The sequence below is a fragment of the Merops nubicus genome, unplaced genomic scaffold (genome assembly GCF_000691845.1).
Source record: "Merops nubicus isolate BGI_N331 unplaced genomic scaffold, ASM69184v1 scaffold28843, whole genome shotgun sequence".
NCBI lineage: Eukaryota > Metazoa > Chordata > Aves > Coraciiformes > Meropidae > Merops > Merops nubicus.
In genome coordinates, this window is record NW_008597303.1 from 1741 (window position 1) to 10568 (window position 8828).

At 55.0% G+C, this 8828-nt stretch overlaps 1 protein-coding gene across 1 annotated transcript in view; it reads left to right on the forward strand.

The window, feature by feature from the left end:
- Positions 1 to 1152: 1152 nt before the first annotated feature.
- BSG (basigin (Ok blood group)) overlaps positions 1153 to 8828 on the forward strand; it is a gene marked incomplete at its 5' end in the record, with an annotated part of 8145 nt that continues 469 nt past the window's right edge. Inside the window, 7 exons of the mRNA XM_008936667.1 lie at positions 1153 to 1500; positions 2987 to 3143; positions 4821 to 4909; positions 5391 to 5518; positions 5700 to 5973; positions 8059 to 8083; positions 8405 to 8474. Of these exons, the coding sequence (XP_008934915.1) occupies positions 1153 to 1500; positions 2987 to 3143; positions 4821 to 4909; positions 5391 to 5518; positions 5700 to 5973; positions 8059 to 8083; positions 8405 to 8462 (1079 nt within the window). The remainder of the gene's footprint in view (positions 1501 to 2986; positions 3144 to 4820; positions 4910 to 5390; positions 5519 to 5699; positions 5974 to 8058; positions 8084 to 8404; positions 8475 to 8828) is intronic.

Here is an 8828-nt window from a genome sequence, read left to right on the forward strand (position 1 = left end):
GGGGCAGCTTGTGTCAGGGGACTGCTGGTCGCAGTGGCCACGCTGCCCTGGCTGGTAGCCTGAAGATTTTGGCAGCGCAGCTCGGAGCTTTCCGCAGTCCAGTGGCTCCTGGACCCACCTTTGGACTGTGTTTTCGGAAGCTGAGCTCCTGGCCTCTCTGCCCGAGCTGTTTGGAAAACACTGTGGCTGTAGCCTGCGGCTGCTTCTCGTGCTCTTAATCTATTTATCCCTAACTCGGCTCTGCAAAGTTATCTTGCCCGAGCTGAGAAGCCCGAGCTGAGAAGCCCGATTTCACCATTTGTATGACAACAAATTACACGTTTCCTCACCAGGCTTGCGACATCTTGCAGACTGCAAGACATCCCTCCCCCTAAAAAGCTGTTATCTTACTATCACGTTTAAAAGTATCTCCCGGGCATCTCTGTGAGCAGGGCGCTGACAGGGCGGCGCCTGGCACCGTGAGGCTGCCGAGGGGTCCGGGTGGCTCAGCACCACCTCCTCTGGGCACGGCCAGCGCCGGGCTGCCTGGCGAGCAGGGGTGGGCATGGGAGTCGTGTGGAGCTGGGTAAGCCCCTGCCACAAGAGTCCGTTGCTGTCTTCAGCCCAGACTGGAAGTGCTGGGGACTGGGGCAGTGTCGCAGCTCTCAGCTCACGCTGGTGAGGCCCGTTCTGTGACACGTCCCCTTGCAGAAGGCGAGCGAAACCGTGGCTTGCTTGTTTGGCTAGTGGAAATTCTCCGTGCTGGTTTGTGTGTGCTGGTTTGCGGCGGAGTCACAGGAGTATTGTCGGCTGCAGAGCTGGTCAGAGTTCAGCCAGTGTGGGAGGGAGGGAAGAGTACCCTGGTCTGAAGGTTGCGTGTGGCCTCTTCTCAGCGGCTGAGTTGGTTTTGCTTGTAGAGAGTAAATTCTTGCTTTGCACTAACACTTTGCACTAATACCTCTTCAACTCATAGCTGCTGGTTTGCAGCGGAGTCACAGGAGTATTGTCGGCTGCAGAGCTGGTCAGAGTTCAGCCAGTGTGGGAGGGAGGGAAGAGTACCCTGGTCTGAAGGTTGCGTGTGGCCTCTTCTCAGCGGCTGAGTTGGTTTTGCTTGTAGAGAGTAAATTCTTGCTTTGCACTAACACTTTGCACTAATACCTCTTCAACTCATAGCTGGTTTTATAAAGTCGCCGCTGTCTCAAAAGAGACTGACTCAGGACAGCGTCGAGTTGTACTGCGAGGCGATTGGCAATCCCATCCCTGAGATCCAGTGGTGGTTTGAGGGAAACGACCCAAACGAGACCTATGCTCAGCTCTGGGATGGCGCACGGCAGGACCGTGTCAAAATCAACGCCACCTACAACCTGCACTCCACCAGCACCATCTACATCGCAAACCTCACGAGCGACGACTCGGGCATGTATGAGTGCCGGGCCAGCAACGACCCCGACCGCAACCACTTGTCGAAGAGCCCCAAAGTCAAGTGGATCCGTTCCCAGGCAAACGTTTTTGTCATCGAACGTGAGTGGCCGCTCTGAGGCCTTGGCACTTGCTCAGACACCGGTGTCGAGTCTCCTGCCGTGCTCACCCCTGCACCCGTGTCCTGTGGCTCCCGAAAGCTCCCCTCACCCTCCCACCCCAGCTGTAGAACCGAGAGACTCCCACCCTCTGTCATCTCCCGCACCACCTGTGACTTGACCCAAAATGGCCCTGCTCAAAAAGGGTTGTGGCTTCCCAACCAAAAAGCCCTCTGGCAATCCCGTGCCTTTTCCGGAGCCAAAGACCTGGAACGTCCCGCTTCCTCCCGAGCGCCTCGAGCCCTGCTGCTGGCCTGTAGAATTGAGTCTCAGTTCTGTGGTAGACTCTGCCCTAACCACCACTGACCAACCGGCCCTTCCCCGCAGCTCCTACGGCTCCTGCTCCGGTGACAGTCCTGCTCTAAGCTCGCTTCGTGCTCGTGATACAAACTGTGGGGACCAAATCCTGCTTTGAGTCTCTTGAGATGCAACCGTTTTTGAAGTGGCCGTGTCTGTGTGTGACACTGCGTGTGACGTAGTTGCTTGTCCTGTGGACGTGACCGGTTTCCTTCTGCTTAGCGCTGGCGGTCGAACTGGGGAGCTAATGGGCAGCTGCTCTGAGGAATAGAAACTGGGGCTGGTGTGAGGGGTTTTAACATCCTGCTGAGCAGAGCAGCGTAGTCTATTCAGCATAAACGTGCTACAGAACAAGCAACTCCAGCACAGTCTTCTTCAGTGGGATTTGGGTAGAAGGAAAAGCAAAATCCCTGTCAGCTCTGTGCAAAAAATGTTCCTTCCAAGAGATTGCTGTTAGGTGAAGGGTAGGAACCATAGAGCCCCAGGTCTGTGTCATGGTGCCGCTCGTGGCAGCAGCGTTCTGGGGCTGCCTCCTACCCGCAGAAATCCCCGAGTCATCTTTATATTGCATAATTTACTGTTGCTTGGCACGTGAAGGCCCAGGACCTTCCGGAGCCATGGTTCTGTGTGGTCTCCCTGGAGTAATCTGGCTGTAATCTCTTGGGCACGTACCGCTGGCACGCGGTCTCGTCTGCAGCCCCTCGCAAGGGAGGGTCTCGAGTGCCACCCGTGACCTTCCTGGAGGTGTCTGGAAGGTGGTGGCACGGTGAGTGCTGCAGAGGCTCACAAAAGCAGAGAGCTGTACTCTGCCCTTCAGAGTGTGACCTTTTCCATTGCTTATTGAACACTTGGCTCTGCCGGAGCAGCACCCATTGCAGGGACAGCAGGAGGCTCAGAGTTGCCCAGAGCAGGCAGCAGTCGCTGCGTGCGGCCAGGCCCTGTCGCCTGCCTCTCCAGGCCCCTGTGCTGCTGTCATCAGCTCTGGCAGGAGAGTCCTTGCGGAGGTGAGTGAAAGCTGCGACAGAGACAAGGAGCTGTGGGATTGGGAGCTGTTCGTGTTGAAGGTTCTCGGGCAGGCACGCGACCTCTGGAATTCCACGTGCTAATTTTGGTCAAATTATTTGTGAATGCAGGTCCAGAGATCAATTCTTGGCTAACCCTCGTCTCTGGCAAGACGGTCCTCAACTGCAACATAACTGCTCCACACCCCGCCATCGAGGGCCACGAGTGGATCCACGGGGACAAGGTTCTGCAGGCAGACACGGAGTCGGGCACCTTCACCAGTTACACGTGAGTGTCGGCGAGGCCAGAGAGCAGTGGGAACACGGGGGGCAGGGTTATTTACTAGAGGCAGTTAACGTTTCCTGTCAGCAGAACCCCGAGATGAGTGCTTGAAGTGCTGCTGGAAATGTTGGCTTTTAAACTTCAGAATATAACATGAGCTAAACAAAGTTTTGGTAAGGCCAAACGTTTTCTCCTTTATGAGGAGGAGGGGCAAGTTATATGCCACAAATACTGTCTTAGTAGGAGAAGTTTTTACGCAGGCGTTCAGCTGGACTCGGCTGGTCGGTTGGTGGGGGCAGCGTGCTTGGGGCTCACTGACATCACTCTGCTGGAGCCACTTCCCAGAGCTCCCACGTCAGCTCCCTGCTCCCCAGAGGACGTGTGTGGAACAAGAGGCTCCACCGTGTGCTGCCTCTGCCTGTGGGGTTAATGTACCTTTCCAAAGTCCACCCGTTCTTATGGAACAGGCTGGGGAGCCGCCTGCAAGTTCTGGTCAGTGCTCTGGAGCTGTTTGCAGGGCAGAGCTGGGCAGGAGCAGGAGCCCCAGCCCCAGCCCCAGCCGCACTGCGCCCGTGCCGTGAGCTTTCCTCTTTGATTACAGTCGGGCCCGCTGGCTCTGGCCCAGCAGCTGTGGAGGCATCATGTCCTTTTGTGTGGCAGTGCCGACGTGCCTGTCTCCCCATAGCAACAGGGAGCTGAACAAGGATTAAAGTATTTATAACCCAGCCTCCCTCGTGTGACCTCAATTCCTTAGCTGAGTGGTTTTTGGAAGTGGGAAGCGCTGTGCACAGCAGAGCTAACAACGGCCTCTTGTCCCAGCACAGCCACGGGACCAGAACTTTGCTGGCCCCTTCCCTCCAGTGGGTACCACTGAGCTGCAGCATGAGATGTTCGTGCAGTGCAGCATAATCCACTAAATCTCATTGCAGCAGCTTTACAAAGATGAAAATGGGAGAGTTCTCCCTACGCTTGGGTCAGCCCAGAGGAACTCAGCCTGGGGGTTACTTTGCCACGTGTTTAGTGGGCTTACCTTTGAATCTGTAGTCCTAAGCTCCTTGCCTGCCTCCTGTAGAGGTGAACTCCAGGGCTGATGCCTTACATGAGGTGTATGGACTCTTGCCATACCTCAGATTCTGTCAGCTTCACTCATTAGGGTGTGATTTTGTGTGTGTGGTTTTTTTTTTTAATGAGCCTGGGGTCTGTATGGAAGAGGGAAGAGCATGGAGTTGGCCACTTCTGAAGTGTACACATGGCACTGCTCCTGGTGAGGGTGTGATGTTGTCCTGGTGCTCCTGGTTTCCTTCAGCTAAACTAGCTCACAGGCTAGGTCTTAAATTTGTTCTCTCTGTAGACATCCTGATGGCAAGAGTGGTTTGGGTTAGGGGGTGAAAGCTGCTGGGTTTTGGGATTCGGGACACAAGATCAGGAGGTCACAGTGATCACTGACTTGACAGACCCGAGCTAGACTTGGTGTGTGTGAAATCTTCTGTGGGGAGAGAAGGTGGAGGGCTGGGTGGCTGTAGGTACGTGGGTCAGCCTCGTGCTAGGATGGGGAGAGTTGCCAGTGGAGGAGACTTGTGATGAGTTTCAGTGGCTGTGTCCCTGGGCCTGGGGTCTGGTCTCTGTTTGTGGGTCAGTCAGTTGTGCTGGATGCTCCTCTGACATCCTATTTTTGTTTTGTAGAATCGAGGGGAAGGTGGAAGAGCACTCTGGCGTCTACGAATGTGTCTACAAAACAAGCCCCGTGATAAAAGGAGAAGTGAGTGTTTCAGGTAACTTCTCACGTTTGCTTCTGGGTCTGAGGAGGGGAGTGGGGAAGCTGTGATCTCCTGAACACTTGGCTTTGGTGTCTTTTCAACTTGCTGCTTTTATAGCCCTTACTAATAGGGCTGCAGGACTCTACACATGTCCTGCCAGATTTGCTCCATGAGGCAGCTCCATCTTGCCAGGCAGATGAAGTGTCTGTAGGGTCAACTCTTGGACCTTGTATTTAATCAGCCTTCTGCTGTGGGTACGTTCTCACAGGAATAATGGGAAAGGGATAATTTCTGGTGTACAAATTGTCTGAGTCTTTCTCAAAGCAGCTTGACATGCCAGATGATGGGCAAGGGGGAGCAGGCCCACTAATGCATGTCTTCAGCTGAAGTCAGGCTCGATGGGTAACTTTGGCTCTGGCCAGGTGGGCTGTAGGGAGTACACGTCTTCCACGTTTTCCATAACGAGGCGTCTGGTTTTCTTTTGCTCTTGCTGAAGTTCCACCCCAGGTGGTTGCGTACAAGAAGTCTGAGAACGGGAACGAGGGGGACACGGGCGTGCTGATCTGCAAGAGTCCCTCTTTCCCCCCAGTCGCCTTTTGGGCCTGGTACAAAAATGGTCAAGAGGTAAGTGCTCAGGCTTGATGCTCTTTCTGCTGCATCCCCTGTTTCCCAGCAAAGAGGGGAGGACCTTGTCCTGTCAGAATTGGCTCTTTCAGAGCAGCCTCCTCAGTGCCGTGGCAAGGGGGGTTTCTGCAGTGGTACGTGAGCTCCCCACGCCAGCCCTGCTCTCTGCCTCTCCCTCCAGCACATCGTCAACGGGTCTGGCCGGTACATCATCAAGTCCACTGGCAACAAGACAGAGTTACGTGTTCTTAAGCTGAACATGGAGGAGGACAAGGGTGACTACTACTGCAACGGCACCAACGCCAGCGGCACTGGTGCTGCTGTGGTGAACCTGCACGTGCGCAGCCGCCTGGCAGCGCTCTGGCCCTTCCTGGGGATTGTGGCAGAAGTCCTCGTCCTTGTCACCATCATCTTCATCTATGAGAAGAGGAGGAAGCCAGACGAGGTTCTTGATGGTAAGAGGTGTCCGGGGTTAAATCTTTCTGGGGAGACCAAGTTACTTGTAGGTAAATGTCAGAATGTTCTCACAGAGAACTTGGGGTTCCCTTCACCGGATGGGCATTAATTTGAGGGATGCTTCTTGAGGGCACTTCTTGTAAAACAGTGATAGCCTTCACACTACTTCAGCCATAAAGCTGCAAGTATTTTTGCTGTTTGTGAGAGTACTTCAGCTGTGCTTTGGATCTAGAGTGAGATAAGATGCAGCGCAGGTCAGCCTGACCCTTTGTCTCACCAGTTCCTCTGCACTTTGCTCAAGTGCTTCACGTGGTCGTCGGCAGGACCAGGGTTTAGCAGTTGACATTCTGGAGAAGTTGATTTCTGAGACAGTAGTGGAGCTTTTCTGGTGCAGCCAAACTGGGGGCCTGTGTGGGTGTCTCCGTAAAACCAGACTTAGCTGAATTCAGGTTCAGCTCCTGGATCTGTTGGGGTACTCAGATCCACACATCCTGGATCTCAAAGCCAAGTGCTATCTTTAATCTGTTCTGGAAGTCTCAGCTCCTCCCTTTCCTTATCGGGAAGGATCTGCATTGTGCTGGCCCAGCTGCCCCTCCCTTATCAGATCCCGGCAACAATGAAGCGGGAGTGCTCCGGATCCTTCCTGCTGCTGGGAACAGCACAGCTGCTGAGCCTGGGGCGCCGTGGAGGGACCGAAACCAAACATCCCTCCCTGGCCCCAGCTCTGCTCAGGGCAGCTCTAGGGCCAGGTGCTTGCCCTCGGCTGCTCCTGGCTGGGAGGGAGGCGGCTGCTGAAGGATGTTGTAGCTGCATCTTCCAGCGGAAAAAAGATAGCCTGTGTGTGTTGAGTGATCTGGCTTCTGATGCCATCAGCCTTGTCCAGATCACATCAGTGCTGACCCATCAGAGCTCCATCAGATGCTTTGACAGACAACAGGACATGTTACTGTAGTGTCCTGATGCTCTTTGGCCAGAGCTCTGAAGCTCAGGTTCCCAAGTGCTTGTGGATGAGGGTACAGCATGGTACCTGTTTGACAGACATACACAGCCTCACGCTTTCCTGGTGTAAAGTGGCTCTCTGTCCCCAAAAGTCTGTCCCTTGGCCCTTCTTAAGAGGAGGTGACAATAAGGGACAGCTTGGACAAATGCTATCCCTCATGGTCCTGGTTGTGAATTGGCTGCTCCCTGGTACCTGGGATGGGGAGAGCCTGGCTTGTGTATGGTTGATACCCTTGCTGGTGTTACCTTTCCACTCTTCCCTTCTCTGCTGCTGGTGCCACCTCACATGGTAAGTAGAAGATGGTTCCAGCTGTATTTCTGCACCCATCCTCTCACCAGCTGCATGCAGATCTCCGTGCCCAGGGCAGTCCCAGTGCTTAGAGCTGTTTGTGGGGAGCCTGGACTGTGCAGGAGATAGTGGGGACCCTTCTGCTGGAAGGTGGCAGATTGCAAGGAGCTGGTGAAAGGCCCCAGGGCTTGGCACGTGTTGGCAGAGGTGTTTTCTTAGCTATGCTTCCTTGTGTAGCAAGAATGTGGTGTGCAGTGTGTTTATTTTGATTTCAGGGCATGTGTCGGGGGGGGGGAGGGAGAAGGGGCTGCTGCTGCTCCTTAAAGCCTCATTCCTGAAACATCCCCCTCGGGTTTCACGTGGAAGACTGGCCAGTGTGCCAAGGGCACGCAGGGCACAGACATCCAGCAGAGGCTGCCGGGTGCCCACCGAGCAGTTGTAGGTCTAGTTCTGTGGCCTCCTGAGGTGGTCTCGGGTTTAGTGAGGTGCCTGCCCTGGGCCAGCAGAAGCAACTGCGTAATGGGGCTTATGCTCAAGTCTGGGCCTTGTCTAAGCTCTGAACTTGGGGATGGTGTGTTCTGGTAGGAAGCAGCCCCTGCCCTGCCAGGCCCTGGCGAAACAGGAGCCCTGTGGGTGAGGTGACCTTTTGGGTCTGGTCCTGTGCAGGCAGTAGTATCCCTGTGGCTGTACCCTGTCCAGAATGGAGTCCCCGGAGTTTTGAGAGGTGGCAGAGATGACTTTGTACATGCTCTTCCCTGACACTGTCCTTTCTTTCTATGTTGTCCTGACTGTGAAGATGACGATGGAGGCTCTGCACCACTGTAAGTACCTTCCTCCTTCCTCTTCAGCCAGACTCGTCCTGGCAGATCATGTCTATCTGGGGAGTCTGCTCCAAGTAGAACAGCAGCTGGTGTGGGAATAAAGCGGTACCTTATTGGGTGGGAGACTTGCCCCATGGTTCATTGAATGCCTGTAAACCCCACATAGTTGGGGATGATGTTGGAAGCACCAGTGCCTCAAACTGATACTGTTCTGGTAACATCTCACCTTGTCTTGAGCATCTGTTTGTACCCAATTTACAGTAGTGGGCAGGGTGGGGCTTTGTGCCTTTTCTTTCCTCACTGCCCCTTTTCTCTCTCCAGGAAGAGCAATGCCACAAACCACAAGGACAAGAACGTCCGCCAGAGAAATGCGAACTGAGGCCGGGGCCAGGTGAGTGCTGCCCCCAGGGCAGAGCTGCAGGGGGGCAGCTGCTGGGCCAGCTCCTCGGCCCCCCACAGCGAGGGGCTCCCGGGGTGACCCGGCTGGGGCTCTGCCGGCTGAGGTCTCTGGGAGAAGCAGAAGCATCTGTGCAGAGGTTCCTCTGGCCCAGCATCATCCTGCCAGGGCCTGGGGAGAGGAAAGGGAAGTGTTGCTGTGAAGTTGAAGTGCAGACCATTAGTAGCCCAGCAGGAACCCGCCAAAGCTGCTGGGAGTGTGTGGGGAGCAGCAGTGTGGCCTCTGCCCAGGCAGACAGGCCAGGGAGGGGGAAGAAGGGACTGCTGGACTCCGCTTGGGGGCTCCAGC